At 42.7% G+C, this 25,271-nt stretch overlaps 1 protein-coding gene across 1 annotated transcript in view; it reads right to left on the bottom strand.

The window, feature by feature from the left end:
- Positions 1 to 25,271, bottom strand: part of LOC124775383 (guanylate cyclase 32E) — a 509,109-nt gene that overhangs the window by 355,831 nt on the left and 128,007 nt on the right. Inside the window, exon 9 of the mRNA XM_047250218.1 lies at positions 2,858 to 3,036. Within this exon, the coding sequence (XP_047106174.1) occupies positions 2,858 to 3,036 (179 nt within the window). The remainder of the gene's footprint in view (positions 1 to 2,857; positions 3,037 to 25,271) is intronic.

Here is a 25,271-nt window from a genome sequence, read left to right on the forward strand (position 1 = left end):
CTGAGGGAAGTGATTTTTAGTACTAACAAGGGAACCTCCCCATCGCACCCCCCTCAGATTTAGTTATAAGTTGGTACAGTGGATAGGCCTTGAAAAACTGAACACAGATCAATCGAGAAAACAGGAAGAAGTTATGTGCAACTATGAGAAAAAAGCAAAATATAGAAACTGAGTAGTCCATGTGCAAGAAAACATTAAGGCAACTGTAAGTTCTGGAGCGCGGTGGTCCCGTGGTTAGCGTGAGCAGCTACGGAACGAGAGGTCCTCGGTTCGAGTCTTTCCTCGTGTGAAAATTTTAATTTTTTATTTTCAGACAATTATTATCCGTCCCTCCGATGCGAAGTAACTGCGCCGTAGTATGGGGACGCTACACCTAAACAAGAAAACCTAAATCGGGCAAGGTAGAAGAATCTTTTTACCCATTCGCCAAGTTAGGTGGGCCGACAACATATTCCTGTCATGTGACGCACATGCCGTCACCAGTGTCGTATATAATATATCAGACGTGTTTTCCTTTGGAGGAATCGGTTGACCTATGACCTTGCGATCAAATGTTTTCGGTTGCCATTGGAGAGGCACGTCCTTTCGTCTACTAATCGCACAGTTTTGCGGTGCTGTCGCAAAACACATACACTAAACTTCTTACAGTGAACAGAGACGTCAATGAACGAACGGACAGATCATAACCTTGCGAAAATAAAGAAAGTAAAATTCTCATGCGAGGGGAGACTCGACCCAATGACCTCTCGTTCCGCAGCTCCTCACGCTACCCACAGGACCACGGCGCTTCTGAGCCCACTGTTCCTTAATGTTGCCTATGTTGCGCATGGACTACTCAGTTTGTATATTTTGCCTTTTTTTTCATGGTTGCACATAACTTCTTCCTGTTTTCTCGATTGATCTGTGTTCAGTTTTTCAAGGCCTATCCACTGTGCCAACTTATAAGTAAATATGAGGGGGGTGCGATGGGGAAGTTCCCTTGTAAGAGTTGAATTTTTGGGTTAAGTTTAAATGAGCAATTTAGAACATGTTTGGCATGTAGTAGAAGAATTCATTAAAAACAATGAATATTCATTTCGAAAGTAACTGACCAGATTATAATATTTTCAAGACGCGGGCATAACCCCCCCCCTCCCCTCCCTTGGTGTAGCAAGTATGGAGAGTTATGAGCGTTTCTTCATCTTCACATCCGTAAAACACACCTGTTGTACTGAACAGCTCATAGCTTTTAAGGTATGCGTTATAGAGCCCATATTTGCTGGACATTTCGTTCTTGTTTTGGTTCATACTAGTGTGTCCCAAGACAGGGAAGGGAAAGACCTCGCAGTATATGAGATGTTTTTCACAGCATTGAAGATCAGATGCTGTTAGCTCTTAAGGTACGCATTTTAGAGCCCCTTTTACTGTTTTCTTAATGTTTTGGGTCATACTAGCACCTCTAAAAGTTTGTCAGTGGAGTTCTGTTTCACAATGAAGGCTATGTTGCATTCATACCCTGTAAAATAATCTTGGCCCTCACAGTATACAGAAAAATGGAAGATTATAGAATAATAATTACATGTTAGTGTACTGTACCGTTACATGGGCCAGATAAACGAGATTCCACTGTTGTATACATATTGTAATAGTGTTAATATTGAATCACTAGGGATGTCTGGTTAGATGTAAGAGACTACCTGAAGATCATAATCTTGGTAGGTAAAATGAATGCATAAATACGTAAATATTCCTAAAAAGAGAGGAAGTTCTACTTTGTAATCTATAAACATTAGTTTCTGAAACTGGCTTGTTTAAATTTACTCAGCTACATACGATGCTGCAGTGCCTATATTGTTAAGAACGAGGCAATGTTCCTTCCGACATGCATGCATACATATCCAACGGAATAGGCACTGTAGTGGCTACAGGTGTTATGAAATACATGAAATGTATTCACAGTTGCGAATACAAAAAAACATCAGCTGTATAAGAGAATGAGGACAATATTTGCTAGACTGGGACTGGAACCTGAATTCGCCACTTTACGTGAGTTGTCGTCTTAACTACATATATACACGGATGACACAGGACCAGACTCAAACTCCCAGTCCGCAGCTCGTGGTCGTGCAGCAGCGTTCTCGCTTCCCACGCCCGGGTTCCCGGGTTCGATTCCCGGCGGGGTCAGGGATTTTCTCTGCCTCGGGATGACTGGGTGTTGTGTGCTGTGCTTAGGTTAGTGAGGTTTAAGTAGTTCTAAGTTCTAGGGGACTGATGACCGTAAATGTTAAGTCCCATAGTGCTCAGAACCATTTGAACCATTTTTTTCAAACTCCCATATGATATCATTCCTGCAACACCACCTGTACTCGTGCACACACATGCATGCGTGTCCGAGGGAACATGGCATCGTTCTTCTTAACAACACAGGCACTGCAATATTTATCTGCTGATGCCAGCAGCAACTTTCAATTAAAATTCTGAAGAGATACTGATGTGCAAGTAGGAACTTGAAAATATCTTTTAGCACACTCTTAGCAGTATCAATACACTTTCTTTAATGTGGAGTACCATGCATAATTTGTGTAGAAGTACAGAGTGTGATGCAGGAATGGTGACGTATGGAAGGTTGGGTCTGGCTGTGAGTCGTGCACGGAAAGCCAAAGCTGTTAAGGTGACTGATCGCACAAAGCGGAAAACCGTGTTCGAGTCCTAGTGTGGCACAGATTTTCACTGTCGTCATTTCCTTATACAGCTGACGGTCGTTCCCATTCGCAACTGCGAATACATTTCGTGTATTTCTCAGCTACGGTTGGCAAGAGCGAGTGAGGAGGGCACACAGGCAGAAGTGGAGGGAGAGGCAGGCAAGGCGACTGGCTACCTGAAGGCGAAGACGCCGGCGATGGCGACGAGCGCAGCGAGTGCGGCCAGGGCCAGCAGCAGCCGCCAGTGGGCGCGCGGCGCGCAGCGCTCCCCGCGGAAGCCGCAGGCCGGCTCGGCGCGCGGCTGCCGCCCTCCCACCCACCGGATGGGCCGGCTCTCGTCCAAGTACCGGAACTCCTGCAACAGCCAACCAATCTGGCCTGTAAATGCTCGCAAAAAAAACAATTGTACATCAAAGATTTGTTACTTCCGATGCTGTACAAAAATGTGAACATAACCGTACAGAGTATTACGATTTTCAGTTGTTGTTGTTGTTGTGGTCTTCAGTTCTGAGACTGGTTTGATGCAGCTCTCCATGCTACTCTATCCTGTGCAAGCTTTTTCATCTCCCAGTACCTACTGCAACCTACATCCTTCTGAATCTGCTTAGTGTATTCATCTCTTGGTCTCCCTCTACGATTTTTACCCTCCACGCTGCCCTCCAATACTAAATTGGTGATCCCTTGATGCCTCAGAACATGTCCTACCAACCGATCCCTTCTTCTGGTCAAGTTGTGCCACAAACTTCTCTTCTCCCCAATCCTATTCAATACTTCCTCATTAGTTATGTGATCTACCCATCTAATCTTCAGCATTCTTCTGTAGCACCACATTTCGAAAGCTTCTATTCTCTTCTTGTCCAAACTATTTATCGTCCATGTTTCACTTCCATACATGGCTACACTCCATACGAATACTTTCAGAAATGACTTCCTGACACTTAAATCTATACTGGATGTTAACAAATTTCTCTTCTTCAGAAACGCTTTCCTTGCCATTGCCAGCCTACATTTTATATCCTCTCTACTTCGACCATCATCAGTTATTTTGCTCCACAAATAGCAAAACTCCTTTACTACTTTAAGTGCCTCATTTCCTAATCTAATTCCCTCAGCATCACCCGACTTAATTAGACTACATTCCATTATCCTTGTTTTGCTTTTGTTGATGTTCATCTTATATCCTCCTTTCAAGACACTGTCCATTCCATTCAACTGCTCTTCCAAGTCCTTTGCTGTCTCTGACAGAATTACAATGTCATCGGCGAACCTCAAAGTTTTTATTTCTTCTCCATGAATTTTAATACCTACTCCGAATTTTTCTTTTGTTTCCTTTACTGCTTGCTCAATATACAGATTGAATAACATCGGGGAGAGGCTACAACCCTGTCTTACTCCCTTCCCAACCACTGCTTCCCTTTCATGTCCCTCGACTCTTATAACTGCCATCTGGTTTCTGTACAAATTGTAAATAGCCTTTCGCTCCCTGTATTTTACTCCTGCCACCTTTAGAATTTGAAAGAGAGTATTCCAGTCAACATTGTCAAAAGCTTTCTCTAAGTCTACAAATGCTAGAAACGTAGGTTTGCCTTTCCTTAATCTTTCTTCTAAGATAAGTCGTAAGGTCAGTATTGCCTCCCGTGTTCCAGTGTTTCTACGGAATCCAAACTGATCTTCCCCGAGGTTGGCTTCTACTAGTTTTTCCATTCGTCTGTAAAGAATTCGTGTTAGTATTTTGCAGCTGTGACTTATTAAGCTGATAGTTCGGTAATTTTCACATCTGTCAACACCTGCTTTCTTTGGGATTGGAATTATTATATTCTTCTTGAAGTCTGAGGGTATTTCGCCTGTTTCATACATCTTGCTCACCAGATGGTAGAGTTTTGTCAGGACTGGCTCTCCCACGGCCGTCAGTAGTTCCAATGGAATATTGTCTACTCCGGGAGCCTTGTTTCGACTCAGGTCTTTCAGTGCTCTGTCAAACTCTTCACGCAGTATCATATCTCCCATTTCATCTTCATCTACATCCTCTTCCATTTCCATAATATTTTCCTCAAGTACATCGCCCTTGTATAGACCCTCTATATACTCCTTCCACCTTTCTGCTTTCCCTTCTTTGCTTAGAACTGGGTTTCCATCTGAGCTCTTGATATTCATACAAGTCGTTCTCTTATCTCCAAAGGTCTCTTTAATTTTCCTGTAGGCGGTATCTATCTTACCCCTAGTGAGATAGGCCTCTACATCCTTACATTTGTCCTCTAGCCATCCCTGCTTAGCCATTTTGCACTTCCTGTCGATCTCATTTTTGAGACGTTTGTATTCCTTTTTGCCTGTTTCACTTACTGCATTTTTATATTTTCTCCTTTCATCAATTAAATTCAATATTTCTTCTGTTACCCAAGGATTTCTACTAGCCCTCGTCTTTTTACCTACTTGATCCTCTGCTGCCTTCACTACTTCATCCCTCAAAGCTACCCATTCTTCTTCTACTGTATTTATTTCCCCCATTCCTGTCAGTTGCTCCCTTATGCTCTCCCTGAATCTCTGTACAACCTCTGGTTCTTTTAGTTTATCCAGGTCCCATCTCCTTAAATTCCCACCTTTTTGCAGTTTCTTCAGTTTTAATGTACAGGTCATAACCAATAGATTGTGGTCAGAGTCCACATCTGCCCCTGGAAATGTCTTACAATTTAAAACCTGGTTCCTAAATCTCTGTCTTACCATTATATAATCTATCTGATACCTTTTAGTATCGCCAGGGTTCTTCCATGTATACAACCTTCTTTCATGATTCTTAAACCAAGTGTTAGTTATGATTATGTTGTGCTCTGTGCAAAATTCGACCAGGCGGCTTCCTCTTTCATTTCTGTCCCCCAGTCCATATTCACCTACTATGTTTCCTTCTCTCCCTTTTCCTACACTCGAATTCCAGTCACCCATGACTATTAAATTTTCGTCTCCCTTCACAATCTGAATAATTTCTTTTATTTCATCATACATTTCTTCAATTTCTTCGTCATCTGCAGAGCTAGTTGGCATATAAACTTGTACTACTGTAGTAGGCGTGGGCTTCGTATCTATCTTGGCCACAATAATGCGTTCACTATGCTGTTTGTAGTAGCTTACCCGCATTCCTATTTTCCTATTCATTATTAAACCTACTCCTGCATTACCCCTATTTGATTTTGTGTTTATAACCCTGTAGTCACCTGACCAGAAGTCTTGTTCCTCCTGCCACCGAACTTCACTAATTCCCACTATGTCTAACTTCAACCTATCCATTTCCCTTTTTAAATTTTCTAACCTACCTGCCCGATTAAGGGATCTGACATTCCACGCTCCGATCCGTAGAACGCCAGTTTTCTTTCTCCTGATAACGACATCCTCAGTTAAAAACTGATAATAGTTTATTTTCCCTCGAGAAGCTGGGCAGTGCGGCTTGCAGAGCTCCTGCGCAGAGCGTAGCATGAGCTACACTGAAGCGCCGAAGAAATTAGTATGGGCAATTGTATTCAAATACAGAGATACGCCGGCCGATGTGGCCGTGCAGTTCTAGGCACTTCAGTCTGGAACCGCGTGAGCGCTACGGTCGCAGGTTCGAATCCTACCTCGGGCATGGATGTGTGTGATGTCCTTAGGTTAGTTAGGTTTAAGTAGTTCTAAGTTCTAGGGAACTGATGACCACAGATGTTAAGTCCCATAGTGCTCAGAGCCATTTGAACCATTTTGAACAGAGATACGTAAACAGCCAGAATACGGAGCTACAGTCGGCATCGCCTGTATAAGACAACAAGTGTCTAGCGCAGTTGCGTTGACCGGTTCACCACTTGGTGTAAGCAGTGGCTGCTCAAGGTCAATCCCTCCAAAACCCAGGCGATCATTGTAGGCAAAACCACCCCTTCCTTTCGTCTCCTCGATTTCTATCTCACTATCTACGGACGTCCTATCAACTTCACCCCCATCCTCAAGTACCTTGGCGTCTCCCTTAATCGTCGCCTCTCCTGGACCCCCCATCTCTGGATAATCCAAGCCAAGGCACACTCCCAACTCCGCCTCCTCAAGCTCCTTTTTGACCGCACATGGACTCAAATGGCTCTGAGCACTATGGGACTTAACTTCTGAGGTCATCAGTCCCCTAGAACTTAGAACTACTTAAACCTAACTAACCTAAGGACATCACACACATCCATGCCTGAGGCAGGATTCGAACCTGCGACCGTAGCGATCGCGCGGCTCCAGGTTGTAGCACCTAGAACCGCTCGGCCACTCCGGCCGGCGGCCGTACATGGGGTCTGGACCCTTCCACTGTCCTCCACACCTATAAATCCCTCATCCGCCCTATCCTCTGCTATGCCCATCCTACCGGGACGCCACCCTTCCTACCTTTTACAAATCCCTTCAAATCCTGGAATGTATGCGCTCCGCCTCGCCTATCGCGTCCTCCTCCCTTCCCACATGCGGATCCTCTACGATCTAATTCCGTTCCCACACCTCCTCCTTTTCCTCGAATGGATCCTTTACACCTCCCGAAAACTTACTCCCCTTCACCCACTTTTCTGTCCCATCCTTTCCCACCGCCATCCGCTGACGCTCCTGTACTCCCATATCCCACCCGCTCTCCATCTCTCCACACTACATACCCTTGCCCAAGGTGGCTTCCGCCAACTCCCCCTGCCTGAAGATGCCCTCAACCCCTCCATCTACCCCTCCTACCAACTTTGATCCTCCCCTTTCTCCCTCCGTGTTTTTCCCCCCAGGGCACCCCCTTTTCCCTTCTCTCCCTCCTCTCTTCTTCCTTCCCACCCCTCCCCCAGGCTTCCACACACCCCCTACCCTCTCCCGTCCCCCTCCCTTCTCCTCTCCCACTAGCATCAACACCCCCTCCCCTCTCCCTCCTACCCACATGTCTTCCCTTTGGCAGGTCCCCAACTTCGTGCGTGAACAGTGTGTCTTCGTGCACTGGAGATCGTCCCCGCAGTGCTCGTGTTAATCGTCCCGTCAGTGCATCAGTGTCTCTTTCGTCCGAGCTCTTCCGTTTACGTGTGGCATTCTGTCTTCTCCGTTGTGTGCAGTGTTGAACTTTTTTTTTTGTTTTTTTATCAGAGCAGTGCGTCAGTGAACATCTTCGTTTGTTTTCTTATGTTTGTCTCCCGTTTTCGCCCTCCATGTATGTTTGTTTTTCTGTATTCCTGTTGTACCGCATGTCTTTTCTATGGTCGAAGAGCGGCATAAATAGGCCGCTGTCGGTCTACCTTGTTTGTAAGGTATCAAAATGACAAAAAAAAAACACAGCGCAGTTGTTAGATCGGCTACTGCTGCCACAATGGCAGGTTATCGAGATTTCAGTGAGTTTGAACGTGGAGTTACAGTGGGTGCATGAGCGATGGGACACAGCATCTCCGAGGTAGGGATGAAGCAGGGATTTTTCCGTACGACCATTTCGCGAGTGTACCGTGAATATCAGGAACCGGTAAAACATTAAATCTCCGACATCGCTGCTGCTGGAGAAAGATCCTGCAAGAACGGGACTAATGACGACTGAAGATTCAACGTGACGGAAGTACAACCTTTCAGCAAATTGCTGCAGATTTCAACGCTGGGACATCGACAGGTGTCAGCGTGCGAACCATTCAACGAAACATCATCGATATCGACTTTCGGAGCCGAAGACCCACTCGTGTACCCTTGCTGACTGCATGACACAAAGCTTTAAGCCTCGCCTTGGCCCGTCGATACGGATATTGGACTGTTGATGACTGGAAGCATGTTGTCTGGTCGGACCAGTCTCGCTTCAAATTGTATCGAGCGGATGGACGTGTACGTTATGGAGACAACCTCATGAATCCATGGACCCTGCATGTCGGCAGGGGACTGTTGGAGTGATATGGAACCCCTGATACGTCTAGATACGACTCTGACAGGTGGAACGTCACGTAAGTATCCTGTCTGATGACTTGCATTCATTCATGTCCACTGTGAATTCTGACGGACCTGGGCAAACCCAGCAGGACAATGCGACACCCCACACGCCCAGAATTGCTACAGAGAGGCTCCAGGAACATTCTTCAGAGTTTAAACACTTCTGGTGGTCACCAAACTCCGCACACATGAACATTGTTGAGCATATCTGGGATGCCTTTCAACGTGCTGTTCAGAAGAGGTCTCCATCCCCTCGTACTTTTGCGGGTTTATGGACAGCCCTGCAGGATTCATGGTGTCAGTTCCCTCCAGCACTACTTCAGACCTTAGTCGAGTCCATGTCGCTTCGTGTTGCGGTACTTCTGCGTCCTCGCAGTGGCCCTACACTATATTAGACAGGTGTTCCAGTTTCTTCGGCTCTTCAGTGTATATCAATGAGTAAACCGCCTTTGCCACAATCTAAAGGCGTGTGTCCACAAACACGTAAACTTCAGCGAGTCGCTTGCAGAAGTTTCAAGTTGACGTGGAAACACTCCCAGCAAGTCGCCTTCCGCAAGTTTCATCAACAGAAGTAGCTTTTGCAAGTTTCTTGCGTCTTGCTGCAACTACTTGTCGAAGTTTCCAGTCGCTGGAAGTTTTTCTAAATCTCGCAGAAGTATTGTGCATTTAATATAGGTACGAAAATGCAGCGCCGGACAGGAGAGTGGGACAAAGTGAGATGGGCCAAAACCAATGTACCATTGCAACCCTAAACATATGAGACGGCCACCATAGCTAAGGAAGTGCGAAATTAATTTACTGATTTTTTTTTTCACCGCAAGAGCAGTAGAGATGTCTTTAAATTTTTGCAGATTTTTTTCCGTTAACATAAACACAAACCCATTATATTTGCAATAAAAGTAATAAATATGGTTTGGAAAAATCGAATTTGCCGTAATTAAAAATCTGTCCCTTGGTGATACAGCTTGCCGCATTTTTGTATCCTGTTTTCGAATACTTCATTGTACGATAGACAAGGTGTTTCAGAACTAGCATATAATAATTTAAGTAAGTTTTTAAGATGAGCGAATTCCTCTGATTTTATTTCATTCAACTTTCTTGGTAACTTAAGTAAGTACGCCTCTCTATCCATTTCTGCACTCGAATATTTCAATTTTTTTTAATTTTGTTTTTCGTAACGGTTTTTCTTCAATAATAAAAATTAATAATATTAATGCAACAATAGTGACAGTTGCTCTGTTTTTAATCACGACCCCATATATTTCCACTTGCCTATCTCTGCCAGTACCCTGTTGTTATAATTAAAGTGCAGTTTCTCCCAGAAGTCCAGTGTGTGCTGTAATAATCGTATGGCAGAGAAACGTGGTAGATATTCTAATATGTTCATGGGAAGCCGATTTACGCTGTAAAACAATTAGTTACAGTTTTGGCCACCAGGTGCAAATCTACCGCTGTGAATGCAAGGAAGATGTATAAAATGTTTCAAAATGTAATGGATTAGGAACGGAATGCGGACAGACAACGTCAAAAAAGTGAGAAAACCGTAATGTTGATTTTATATCAACTACAGCTTACACAGTTTGTTCAGTATGAGCACCAGTCATCGACGATATGCTTTACAGTGTCAGATTTGCACCTGGTGGTTAAAACTGGAACTAATTGTTTTCAGCGCACATCGTTTCCGCATTAACGTATTAACACGTGTACAAAGTTTCACTCTCATACGATAGTTACAGTCCACACTGGACCTCCTTGAATAGATGCACTTTGCAATGAGGTGTCTAAAGTTACGGGGCAGCGATCTGCACATATGCAGATGACGGTAGTATTGCGTACACAATGTATAAAAGGGCAGTGTATTGGCAGAGATGTCATTTTTACTCAGGTTTTTCATGTGAAAAGGTTTCCGACGTGATTATGGCCGCACGACGTGAATTAACAGACTTTGAACACAGGGTAGTGCAGTGCCCGAATGCCATTATTTACCGACCGAGAGCAGTGGCATTTGCGTAGAGCTGCCAGTGTTAACAGACAAACAAGTTTGCGAAAAGTAACCGCAGAAATCAATGTGGGATGTACGACGAACGTGTCCGTTAGGACTGTGCGGCAGAATTTGGAGTTCACTGGCTGTAGCAGCACGCGACCGACGCGAGTGCCTTTACCAACAGCACGACATCGCCTACGGCGTCTCTCCAGAGCCCGTGACAATATCGGTTGGACTCTCGACGATTGGAAAACCTTGGCCTTGTTGGATGAGTCCCAATTTCAGTTGGTAAGTGTTGATGACAGGGCTCGAGTACGGCGCAGGCCCCAAGAAGCCATGGATTCAAGTTGTCAACAAGACACTGTGCAGGCTGGTGGTGGCTCCATAATTGTGTGGGCTGTGTCTACATGGAATGGACTGAGTCTCTGGTCCAACTGAACTGATAGCTGACTGAAAATGGCTTTGTTCGGTTACTTCGAGACCTGCAGTTATTCATGGACTTCACGTTCCAAAACAATGATGGAATTCTTATGCGTGGCATGCGCCATGTCACCGGATCAAAATTGTTCGCGATTGGTTTGAAGACCATTCTGGACAATCTGCGTACATGATTTGGCACCCCGATAGCCCGATGTGAGTCCCACCGAACATTTATGGGCGCAATCGAGAAGTCAATTCGTGCTCAAAATCTCGCACTGGCAACACTTTCGCTCTAGAGGCAGCAAGGCTCAGTATTTCTGCAGTGGACTTCCAACGACTTGTTGACTCCGTACCACGTTGACTTGCTATCTTATGCCAAGCAAAAGGAGATCCGACACGATATTAGGAATTATCCCCCTTTGCCTAATTGTAACCACCAGATACTTGCAGCAAGTTCCTGAAATCAACTTGTCGAAGCGACTTGTAGAAGTAAACTTGGGAAAATCTTTGTTCTAATTTTAACACCTCAGCAAGTGCTTGCAGGTCTTGCTCCGGAAGCTACTTGCCAGTTGACACACGCATTTATGGTCACTTCTTCAGCCGCCGCCTTCGTGTCACCCAAACAAACTTCTAAGCCTCAGCTAATGCTACTTGCATATTCTGATTTTTGGTGTACATCGCAGTATGCTCAAGCGAACGAACATTCTCTCCTGTGTAAAAGATAGGCGAGCGCTAGCCAATGGCATTTGGTCTTGTACAGTTCGCATTTACAGGTGCTCGCTCTTGTCCCTCTGGTGAATCATCAAACGAAGTTTGCGTGTCTCCGATTCGGTACTACTTTGGTGTCAACAGCAGTGAGAGCGTTCGTTTTCGCAGTCTGCTTTTCGTTGTGTGTGATCTACTTTTGTTATTGAACGTGAACTGTGTGACCGATGCAGTAGTCAAAAGAACGTACTGTTGCTAATAGAGCAATATACTGAATGGTCGCAAACAGTTTGAAAAGCTTGTAAGGGCGTTAAAAGGTAGGATGTGCTAAGAAATAATTGACTAATCAGAAAAAATTGATACGTTGCACCGTTTCCGAGATAATTAGCATTGAAGCGAGCCAATCGGGCCGTCGCGTGTGCAAATTCAAGTAGTCCGCCAGATTAATGTCAGTTGTTCTCATAACGTAGATGTTAGCACACGAGACTGCTCAGCCTTTGGCTAGCATTCGATTCTTACTACAGCCTCATGTCCAATTTTTATATCGCTCCTTTATTTGGTTTTGGGCAGCCAAATGAAGAACACGTTTGGCGACACCGTCTCTGGAAGTCAGCTTGAATTTGCGCGTAACGGGCTGATTGGCTAACTTCATTGCGCAACTTATCGATTTTTTTTCTGAAGTTAATAGTTTTTCAGCACAACCTACGTTGCAATACCCTTATAAGCTTTTCAGACTATTTTTGACCATCCTGAAGATACCATGGGAGGAGGGGGGGGTAATCAAAAATTTAACTATCGACACAAAAAAACAGGTTACTTAATCAATTTTTTTTATTATTTTGCAGGTACATTACATCTCATTATGTGAGATAAGTTTACCAGGGTGCGTAACCCAAGAAATTCAAAGTATTGGAAGATACAAAGTAAACATTATGGACACTAATTGCCACTCAGCTGAGAAATACAGCTGTCGCACGGAGAACATGGGAGTCAAAGGCAAAATTTCAATCTCCAGTCTATATCCTTCACGTAATAAGGGAATACAAGAGCGCGAAAACTAATTATAAAATGATTTCAGAATGAGCAACAAAAAACTTACGTGATGGAGGCAGAAATTCGTCGAGTGATCTCCAGTCACTTTCAGTCCATATGTGTTCAGTATGGACTCACCCCACGGATAAAATAAATGAATGGCTGAAGACAGAAGAGAGGCGACACACAATAGCGCCACAGAAAAATAACTGAAACTTATTTGTACCATTCACCATCACAGAATTCAAAATATTCATGTCAGCACCGGTCTACAATTCACGAGCATGAATGGCACGCTGGCGGAGCTCTACAGGAAATATTGACATGTAATATGAAAAAGGCTTACTGAAATTCATACTGAACTTGTAACAAGACAAAATTCATCCTCAGTTTATGCAGAATACCCAACAGACACACACTGTCAGGAGAAAAACTGTCGACTTGTCGCGCATCTAATTGTGAACCACACACCTTACTGTGAGGGCGTTTTGAAAAGTTCTCGGAACGGAATGGAAAAAAGAAAAAAAATCAGTTTTGGGAAGAGATAGAAGTCTGACGGAGCCATATCAGGTGAATAAGGTGGGTGTGGCAACAATTAATACCTTTCTTCGTGTAATTTTGCTATGGCGACGACACGTGTGTACGGGCGCGCATTGTCTTGATGGGCGATGACTTTCTTCCTTGCTAAACCTGACCTTTTTCGCATATCTTTTGTTACAATTTTTCCAGGAAGTTAGCATAGTTTTCTCCAGTAATTGTTTGCCCAGTGGGGAGATAATCTACAAACAGAATCCCCTTCGCACGCCAGAACACTGATGCCACGACCTTTCCCGCCAAAGGAATTGTCTTTGCTTTCTTTTCTGGCGACGAATAAGCATGTTTCCGATAAGTCCATTCTCATGAGTTTTTGATCCAGCGTCAAGAATCGTGGCAACCATCTTGCAGATAATTTTTTCATTTCTAAGTCTTCAGTTAAAATGTGATATTCCCTTTCAGATAACATCTGGCAAGTGTGAGCACTCTCACGCACTTTCAACGGGCGATCCTCCATGACCATTTTGTACACTTTTGCAATGATTTCTGGAGTAGTGACACATCTTGGCCAATCACTGCGCGGATTATTATCTAAGCTCTCCCGTCCAAATTTAAATTCATTTGTCCACTTGGCAACAGTTGAATATGAAGGAGCAGAGTCCTCCAGTGTATTCTGGAAATCGGCTTGCATGTCCTTTTCTTACATATCTTTCTTTACGAAGTACTTAATCGCTGCTCGAATCTCGATTTTTTCCATCTTCGCAAATCACTACGCGGGAACAACAGAGCCACGTCACCGCCTCAGCTCTCTTCCAAGAGCACTGACGTGGCACGTGTTTTAGGCAACAGTCCAATGAATATTACGTGAACAACTCGTTGCGCAAGCCCTGTCCTCTCGTGGTGATTCCGAATACTTTTCAAACCACCCTCGTAAATAACATTCTGTGAAATGTCACATTTAATGTACTGTGTTCCTTTGAAGTCAGCGCGATAACAAGTCGGTTGATATCATGGGCGTATACAGAAGGCGGTTGGAGGAGCACGTCTGAAGATTCAAAACCCACCCGAAATGTTGGCAATCCCAAAAAGAAGAAGTGATCTCAAAATCGATTGCAACGTAATTACGTGTTTTCAAACTGCGGCTATTACCGGCGTGGCGTACTGTGAGAGGGGAATACGGCAGCGAGGAGTCAGCACTGGCGGCAATATTGACACCAATACGTGGACTAAGTCTCAAAGAAATGCGATTTGTCTGGAGTCATAGAAAGTCCAGGTAGCACTGTCCGCGAGAGAAGTTTTGTTCGCACGGCAGCAGCTTAGAACTACCGTCGCCATCGCGCTTCCTGGAAACTGTTGTTATTAGTGTGATAAAATTTCTTTAAATGTTGTTTTAGGTAATGTTATGTAGGAGAGAGGAACGGCTACTGTGTGCAACAAGAAAATCCCTCTGTTTTTTACCGTTTGCTTTTCTAGTTTTACATAATACATACAATATCGAACAACTGACCAGTTTGTGGCAAAATTGTATAACAAAGAAGTTTTAGAGCAACAAAGTGGGTTTTCAAAAAGTCTAAGAAAGTGGCGAAAAGCCTATCTGGTAAATAATTATCGCCATTTATCAATTTTATAGAAATCGCATACGTCAGGTTCAAAATGGTTCAAATGGCTCTGAGCACTATGGGACTTAACATCTTAGGTCACCAGTCCCCTAGAACTTAGAACTACTTAAACCTAACTAACCTAAGCACATCACACACATCCATGCCCGAGGCAGGATTCGAACCTGCGACCACAGCAGTCACGCGGTTCCGGACTGAAGCGCGTAGAACCGCACGGCCACCTCGGCCGGCCATACATCAGGATAATAGTTTAGGAAACAATGAATCAAAAGGTTTTTTGTTTACATGGGTACTGGTTATGCTTAGTATTAATTCTGTCAATATGGACGTTCACATTGTTAAACACAAACTAGATAAAAGAAATGTCTTGAGAGTGTCTACTGCTTTTTGCACACTGCCTACTTCAAACTGTCTGATATCATCACAGTGTTAATTCAAAAGCCGATAGCACATCTACAAGATCTCTTGACTCAGATTTTTATATACCATTTTCTCATGACTTAGTTGTGTGTTAGCAACAACGGAACTCGGTCTTGCAGCTGAAATAGCAGAATGTGAAAGACAGTTGATTGTCGTCTTTTGCTTTGAACAGCTTTTCTTTTTGGGACAAATGGTCCATCTACATCTACATGGATACTCTGCAAATCGCATTTAAGTGTCTGGCAGAGGGTTCATCGAACCACCTTCACAATTCTCTGTTATTCCAATCTCGTATAGCGTGCAGAAAGAACGAACACCTATATCTTCCCGTACGACCTCTGACTTCCCTTATTTTATCATGGTGATCGTTTCTCCCTATGTAGGCAGGTGTCAACAAAATATTTTCGCATTCGGAGGAGAATCTTGGTGATTGTAATTTCGTGAGAAGATTCTTCTGCAACGAAAAACGCTTTTGTTTTGATGATGTCCACCACAAATCCTGTATCATTTCAGTGACATTCTCTCCCCTATTTCACGATAGTACAAAACGTGCTGCCCTTCCTTGAAGTTTCTCAATGTACTCCGTCAATCCTATTTGGTAAGGATCCCACCACACCGCGCAGCAGTATTCTAAAAGAGAACGGACAAGGAGTAATTTCAGTGGATCTGGAAGTCACTTTCAGCTTTATCCAAGAACGTATTGCCTGGAAGAAGATATATCATCACTTCATAAACTCATGATCCAGTGTGCTCCAGACTTGTTGGTATTTGATTCTGTTCTCTTACAACGTATCAAATAAGATGGAACAGCCTGTGTTTCAAAAGCGTATCACGGTTTTCTTGTGCTGATTTATTTTTCCAACGAATGACAAACCTTGACATAACTATTAGAACACCAGATTTTGTTTCCTCACGATGTTCGGGAAGTATCCATTGTAATGGTTCTTAATGTATTACTAGTGCAAGTTCTCATTCATCGTCGTTTGCTTCCGAATCGTCACAAACGAAATACCTCATCATCTTTTTATCTCCCAACGCTACTTTGGATTGCAACATCAGATTTCAGAAACATTTTTGCGCAATTAACATGGTATCTACCTTCAACAAAAAGATCATCTTGGATGTGCCTTTCTAGAAATTTTACTTGAGTGCCCCAGTCATTATTCCGTTTTGTCGCTATTTCCATTATCGATTTTGAAAACGCCTTAGCAATGTCACGAACAACATTTAAAAAATTGGTTTCTTCTCCATGTTTTTCACACAAGCCTCTGATGCGTTTTCCCCACAAAATAATCATTTTGTTGTGAGACAAAAGTTTTTAACTGACAATCGATGAATGTGGGATTCATTTTCCACTGCACACATTCTAGCATAATGATTCTTCTAATAGAATTTTTTGCACTTGTCATGAAAACCAACAACAGTACAGTTCACCAAAACAACATGTTAACCTCCTTTCTGGTCTTAATCCTCTCAAGAAACGTTTGTATGCGTTTTTCCCTTGCCAGAAATAAAAAATTCAGACGTCATGCTGACTGACACTGACGAACGTAACTAAATAATGGTCAGTTGACGACTGGTGCCTACTCTACAGCCAAATTTTTTTAGCAGTGGACATTAAAAGACTCGGCAGAACGTACACGTTTTCGATAGCGGAGCAACAAAATCCAGAGAATGTTTTCAGTGGTACATAAATGAAAGAACAATATTAAATATTGGAAACAAGCATGAACGTAAAGTGTAAAAATCGAGTGTCATTAGCCATACGATTTTCATAAAACTGATAAGTGGGTACATTTACTAACCAACTGTGCTTTTCGACAATTTCTTTGACTTACTAAAAAGGCGTCTAAATGCTTCACTACTTTTGTTCTAGATTTGTTTCGTCTAATTGGCGAATTCTCAGATATTGCACGTTTTATGGCGACGAAACGAGTGTTTATCGAAAGGTGAAAAACTAGCGTTTTCTGATGTAATGCGGAAGACGTAGAAGTAACAAAGTTTCGCGAAAGCGATTTATACATACGTTCACAGTCATGTGTGGTGCTTATTTATAGTGATTAGGATGAAATTAAATTAATCCTATTCTAATGCAATATTTGAGTAGACCGCTGAGGTTGGTAGAGACCTCAAACAGAACGCAAAGGGCTCGACGACATTCGACTTCTGTCGACAAGTACTGATCAGAAAAAGGAGGTGAAACTGACAAGAAAGCTGTAGTTGAAATCAGTCGGCCTATGTGTCGATAAAAGACGGTAAACTTCGTGCAGTAGCCGGCTATTGCCAGTCTTAGAGATTTATCATTGTTACAACATAGTTAATTTAATTTCGTATCAGTTACAATTAATAGGCACCACGTTTAAACACAAACGTTTCTATTCTGTGCTTTCACGAAACCTTAGAAGTTTCGTCTGTTATTTCTACAACAGCACTGAGAGAGATGGCGCAGTGCCTAATGCACTAAACTAGCATTATGGTGACCCGAGTTCAGATACATAGTGTCATCCAGATTTGGATTTTCCGTATTTCCCTGTTCACTCTAGGCCAGAGGCCTCCAGACTTTTTAGTCCGCGGGCCACACTGACTCCTCACGAAGTCATAAGGGCCAACATATTCCTAGTGGGATTAAAGCACACTAGCACTCCATGATCACCGTAATGTAAGGCTAAAGGAAAGAGGGAATCGCAAAAATCTAAGATTATTGGAATAGCTAGCACTGAAACGAACTACGATTTTTATTTAATTACATAATTTTGATTGGTGGACGTGTTGTTGTTGTTGTGGTCTTCAGTCCTGAGACTGGTTTGATGCAGCTCTCCATGCTACTCTATCCTGTGCAAGCTTCTTCATCTCCCAGTACCTACCGCAACCTACATCTTTCTGAATCTGCTTGGTGTATTCATCTCTTGGTCTCCCTCTACGATTTTTACCCTCCACACTGCCCTCCAATACTAAATTGGTGATCCCTTGATGCCCCAGAACATGTCCTACCAATCGATCCCTTCTTCTAGTCAAGTTGTGCCACAAACTCCTCTTCTCCCCAATCCTATTCAATACCTCCTCATTAGTTATGTGATCTACCCATCTAATCTTCAGCATTCTTCTGTAGCACCACATTTCAAAAGCTTCTATTCTCTTCTTGTCCAAACTATTTATCGTCCATATTTCGCTTCCATACATGGCTACACTCCATACAAAAACTTTCAGAAGCGACTTCCCGACACTTAAATCTATACTCGATGTTAACAAATTTCTCTTCCTCAGAAACGCTTTCCTTGTCATTGCCAGTCTACATTTTATATCCTCTCTACTTCGACCATCATCACTTATTTTGCTCCCCAAATAGCAAAACTCCTTTACTACTTTAAGTGTCTCATTTCCTAATCTAATACCCTCAGCATCACCCGACTTAATTCGACTACATTCCATTATCCTCGTTTTGCTTTTGTTGATGTTTATCTTATATCCTCCTTTCAAGACACTGTCCATTCCGTTCAACTGCTCTTCCAAGTCCTTTGCTGTCTCTGACAGAGTTACAATGTCATCGGCGAACCTCAAAGTTTTTATTTCTTCTCCATGGATTTTGATACCTACTCCGAATTTTTCTTTTGTTTCCTTCATTGCTTGCTCAATATACAGATTGAATAACATCGTGGATAGGCTACAACCCTGTCTCACTCCCCTCCCAATCACTGCTTCCCTTTCATGTCCCTCGACTCTTATAACTGTCATCTGGTTTCTGTACAAATTGTAAGTAGCCTTTCGCTCCCTGTATTTTACCCCTGCCACGTTCAGAATTTGAAACAGAGTATTCCAGTCAACATTGTCAAAAGCTTTCTCTAAGTCTACAAATGCTAGAAACGTAGGTTTGCCTTTCCTTAATCTTTCTTCTAAGATAAGTCGTAAGGTCAGTATTGCCTCACGTGTTTCAGTGTTTCTACGGAATCCAAACTGATCTTCCCCGAGGTCGGCTTCTACTAGTTTTTCCATTCGTCTGTAAAGAATTCGTGTTAGTATTTTGCAGCTGTGACTTATTAAACTGATAGTTCGGTAATTTTCACATCTGTCAACACCTGCTTTCTTTGGGATTGGAATTATTATATTCTTCTTGAAGTCTGAGGGTATTTCGCCTGTCTCATATATCTTGCTCACCAGATGGTAGAGTTTTGTCAGGACTGACTCTCCCAAGGCTGTCAGTAGTTCTAATGGAATGATGTCTACTCCCGGGGCCTTGTTTCGACTCAGGTCTCTCAGTGCTTTGTCAAACTCTTCACGCAGTATCATATCTCCCATTTCATCTTCATCTAATCCTCTTCCATTTCCATAATATTGTCCTCAAGTACATCGCCCTTGTATAGACCCTCTATATACTCCTTCCACCTTTCTACTTTCCCTTCTTTGCTTAGAACTGGGTTTCCATCTGAGCTCTTGATTTTCATACAAGTGGTTCTCTTTTCTCCAAAGGTCTCTTTAATTTTCCTGTAGGCAGTATCTATCCTACCCCTGGTGAGACAAGCCTACATCCTTACATTTGTTCTCTAGCCATCCCTGCTTAGCCATTTTGCACTTCCTGTCGATCTCGTTTTTGAGACGTTTGTATTCCTATTTGCCTGCTTCATTTACTGCATTTTTATATTTTCTCCTTTGATCAATTAAGTTCAATATTTCTTCTGTTACCCAAGGATTTCTACTAGCCCTCGCTTTTTTACCTACTTGATCCTCTGCTGCCTTCACTACTTCATCCCTCAAAGCTACCCATTCTTCTTCTACTGTATTTCTTTCCCCCATTCCTGTCAATTGTTCCCTTATGCTCTCCTTGAAACTCTGTACAACCTCTGGTTCTTTCAGTTTATCCAGGTCCCATCTCCTTAAATTCCCACCTTTTTGCAGTTTCTTCAGCTTTAATCTACAGTTCATAACCAATAGATTGTGGTCAGAGTCCACATCTGCCCCTGGAAACGTCTTACAATTTAAAACCTGGTTCCTAAATCTCTGTCTTACCATTATGTAATCTATCTGAAACCTGTCAGTATCTCCAGGCTTCTTCCATGTATACAATCTTCTTTTATGATTCTTGAACCAAGTGTTAACTATGATTAAGTTGTGCTCTGTGCAAAATTCTACCAGGCGGCTTCCTCTTTCATTTCTTTGCCCCAATCCATATTCACCTACTACGTTTCCTTCTCTCCCTTTTCCTACTACTGAATTCCAGTCACCCATGACTATTAAATTTTCGTCTCCCTTCACTATCTGAATAATTTCTTTTATTTCATCATAAATTTCTTCAATTTCTTCGTCATCTGCAGAGCTAGTTGGCATATAAACTTGTACTACTGTAGTAGGCGTGGGCTTCGTGTCTATCTTGGCCACAATAATGCGTTCGCTATGCTGTTTGTAGTAGCTTACCCGCGTTCCTATTTTTTATTCATTATTAAACCTACTCCTGCATTACCACTATTTGACTTTGTATTTATAACCCTGTATTCGCCTGACCAAAAGTCTTGTTCCTCCCGCCACCGAACTTCACTAATTCCCACTATATCTAACTTTAACCTATCCATTTCCCTTTTTAAATTTTCTAACCTACCTGCCCAATTAAAGAGATCTGACATTCCACTCTCCGATCCGCAGAACGTCAGTTTTCTTTCTCCTGATAACGACATCCTCTTGAGTAGTCCCCGCCCGGAGATCCGAATGGGGGACTGTTTTACCTCCGGAATATTTTACCCAAGAAGACGCCATCATCATTTAATCATACAGTAAAGCTGCATGCCCTCGGGAAAAATTACGGCTGTAGTTTCCCCTTGCTTTCAACCGTTCGCAGTACCAGCACAGAAGGCCGTTTTGGTTAGTGTTACAAGGCCAGATCAGTCAATCATCCAGACTGTTGCCGCTGCAACTACTGAAAAGGCTGCTGCTCCTCTTCAGGAACCACACGTTTGTCTGGTCTCTCAACAGATACCGCTCCGTTGAGGTTGCACCATTCGGCACAAACTGACGGCACACGGATAAACGTAGACAGTTTCTCGTATTTTCGTCACTCAGATTGCCACGTAATTGTGACTTATTTGGCATCATAATCGAAAAAAACCTTTCGCACACGTATGTCGATCCAAACATTGATATAACTTTTGCAGCCTCATTGTGGAGACGGGGAAACTCTTCCCGAGGAAAACCTTCATAAAAAATTTTGTCCTTTAAACGGGAATTACACTGCAGATCGATCAATTCCATTTGCATATGCACTGGGGCACTTTCAACTGAAACGGCAAATGGTCTAGAAAATAGTTCAAGAACAGATGTCAGACTGGCAGTGTCCTGAAAATGTTTACAAAATTGTGCCTGTAGTTCCTCCAAGACAGAAACGAATTCGTCAGAAGTTGCGTTTTCTCTGACTTAAGAGAGCGTAGGGAAATGGGCGGTATTCTTTGTCACTAACAGTTCTTCCGTCACGTGCAAATTCATATCTACTCCATGAACATAAATCACTAGTTGTGCTGTGTCCAAAATGTCGGTCGACTCGTCCAAAGCAATCGAGACGCACCTGACCGAAATTCTGGCGAACTTCACCAACAAAAAAGTATGTCACTGCACATTCTTTACGAAAGCGTCCTGCGAAGTTAACGAAATCTCAAAATCATTGTTAGCAACACTATTACTGCAAGACGTAGCAGAGGTAGAGTATGTCAACGCATTGTTATTTCAAGCGGCGCAACAATAAGTTTAGTTATGTAGTCTTGTAGCGAGTAGCAGAACCAGAGCATACATTTGATAGTTCTGTTGCGTGATTGTGTCTATGTTGCGAGTGTCTTACGAGTTTTTTAGTGTTTTATGCGCTGTACTAGTAGGTGAGACGATGACGTGTGGTACAACTCAAAGTTTGAATTCGAAGAGACAAGGAAAATCTGAAAATCGAAATACGTATAGCACGACTTGAGTATTTTTTAACTGTAGTTTTTAGTGGAACTACAGAGTAATTGTGAGTATTTAATTTAGTAATTAAAGTACCTTAAAAATAAATTCATTGCATTTTATTTAGGCAGACTACTCCCCAGTTTTATTAGTATTAAATAGCACAATTTTATTTTCAGCTTACAATCTTTTGTGAAGTTCTGTACAAATATAGAAAATGACGGTGGCTCAAAACCATTAGTAGTGCATTGTATTATTCACCAACAGTCTTTGTGTGGAAAACATTTCGATATGTCAGAAGTTTTAAAGCCAGTTATTTCAATTGTTAATTATATCAGATCCCATGCACCCAGTCATCGTCAGTTCCGCGAGTGTCTCAGAAGATATTGCGGTAAACTTCTGACCCGTTTTTTTGAACTCCGAGTAGTAACTGAAATTTTTTTGAACGAAAGGAATCGCCCTATGGCTGAGTTACGGAACGGTGTGTGGTTATGGAAGCTGGCATTTTATAGACTTAACTAAACATATGAATGACCTTAATTTAAAATTGCGAGGTGAAAACCAAGCTTCTGCCTGATTTATAAACGCATGTTAAGTCCTTTCGACAAAAGATTGCTTTGTTTCAATCTCAGTTGAACAAAGTATGCTTCACGCATTTTAATACATGCCAAACATTCAGTCAGCAAACTGAGATTCCTGTAACTTTCGCATTTGAAGCTTTGGGAGCGTTAAAAATTAATTTTTAATCACGTTTTTCAGATATCGATGCAAATTCGAACGATATCAAGATATTTCAAAATCCCTTTGACGTCGATATAGAAGCGTTACCCGCAGAACTTCAGTTTGAAATTATTGATTTGCAATGTAGCGACTTTTTTAAAGAAAAACGTTAAAAGTCAACATTACTGGAATTTTATAAGTGTCTTCCATCCACACAGTTTCCAAATTTACATAAATTTGCCCGTGGCTTGTTTTTCCACTTTTGGCACTACTTATTTGTGTGAAAAAACTTTCTCCAAAATGAAACATGTAAAAAGTATTTACAGATCAAAATTAAGTAATGAGCATTTGAAGTCGCTGATGATTATCTCTACCAGTAAACTTGATCCACAACTGGAGGTAATTATGAAAGGAAAGTTACAGCTACATAAAAGTCACTAATTATCACTAAGATGTTAAATTCCTTACGTGAATAAAATGCAAATAATTTTTTTACTTAAAATGTTTTCGCCAAACTAGTCTTAACTTTTTTTTCGCTACCGCACGGAGAATGGTCTGTCTGTTTATTGTGGATAGCCACTAGTTTAACCATGACCTTCCGCTTTGTAAAGTAGAGCTCCGACAATGTCGCTGTGTATTGGTCGCGATGAGCCTCGAAACTCAATTGTTGGCAGTGTAGTTACCACCTCAAATATTTGGCGGGCCGGATACCGGGGATGTCCGGCCAGCTAACGCGGGCCGGTTTGTCGGCCCTCGCGGGCCGGTTTCGGCCCGCGGGCCGTAGTTTGGAGACCCCTGCTCTAGGCAAAGGTCAAGATGATTCCTTGAAAAGACCACGCAGGATTCTTCACCTCCAGTAACAAAAACTCCGAGCAAACCGTCGTCCCTAATGACATTAGCTGCCGAAGATGGGTTAAACACTTGCTCGCTGGGCCTACGAAGTGGAAACCGTGCACGTGTTGTCAGATTTGAGGAAGATGGAAATTCTTTTTCATGTACTTGTCCTCTCTTCTTGATCATTGTACTGCTTACCCCGCTCGCTAACTGATTATTTCTTGAAATTAAAAAAAAAAATATATGGCTGGATCTTGTTTACATCAGGAAATTAAAATATTGTCAGTAGCTAGTTTCAGCTGTAAACAGCAACCATCTTCAGATCGTGATTATATTAAATGCTGACTGAACAAAAACTGGATGTAATAATAATCATCATGCAGTGACACGCATTTGTGTAGAAAACGACATGAATAATAAATTTACTGCTGAAAATAACAACAAAACTCAGCCTGGGCTATACGCTCAGGCTGAACAAATTGGTTGTATAATTACAAATCATATTTTATGAAACGCTTGTTCAGTGAGAAAGCGTCATTCAACTGCAAATTAATGATTGATGTGATTCGCAATGTACAACCCATTTGTTCAACCTGAGTCTCAAACAGTATGTTGTACAGCCAAGCACAATTTTGTTATTACTGTTAGCACCAAATCTTTTATTCATGTGGTTTTCTACACAAATGTATGTCACTGGATGATATTTATTACTGGTACATATAGTTTGTGTTCAGCCCGTACTTAATATGATTATGATCTGAAGGCGGTTGTTACTTACAACCGAAACTAGCTAGTCATCATATTTCGATTTCATCCAGGCATTAAAAGACTTTCGTAAAAGAAAAAAGTCAGGCATTATTAACTCACCATTGTCTGAAACTGCACCACTTGCTGGAAAGACGCGGATTGCCGACATGTATGACAAATGTTCACTGACACCCAACCACCCCCCCCCCCCTCCCCATTGAATATTAACCGGGGGCCTATAAACGACGGAGAGGTTCCGTCCCCACCGCAGCTGCAGCTGTCCACAACCCCACGACGACTACCGCAGTCCACATCACCCCTCCGCCGCCCGACACCGAACCACTTTTTCAGGGTTATTGTGTGGTTCCGCCGCCGGTGGACACCCCCGCCCCCCACCAGGGAACGTCTCACACCAGACGAGTGTAACCCCTATGTTTACTTGTTAGAGTAATGGTGGTGTACGCGTACGTCGAGAACTTGTCTGCGCAGCAATCGCCGACATAGTGTAGCTGAGGCGGAACAAGGGGAACCAGCCCGCATTCGCAGAGGCAGATGGAAAACCGACTAAAAGCCATCCACAGACTGGCCGGCTCACCGGGCCTCGACACAAGTCCGCCGGGCCGATTCGTGTCGGGGACCAGGCGCTCAGCTAACCAGGCGGGCAAAAGTTAATATTACTAAAGGAAACATCCGTCTGTGCTACAACCGGTCACCCTTGTATGTGGACGGCGTCAGTTATGTGTTTGT

Source organism: Schistocerca piceifrons, chromosome 2 (assembly GCF_021461385.2).
Source record: "Schistocerca piceifrons isolate TAMUIC-IGC-003096 chromosome 2, iqSchPice1.1, whole genome shotgun sequence".
Taxonomy (NCBI): domain Eukaryota; kingdom Metazoa; phylum Arthropoda; class Insecta; order Orthoptera; family Acrididae; genus Schistocerca; species Schistocerca piceifrons.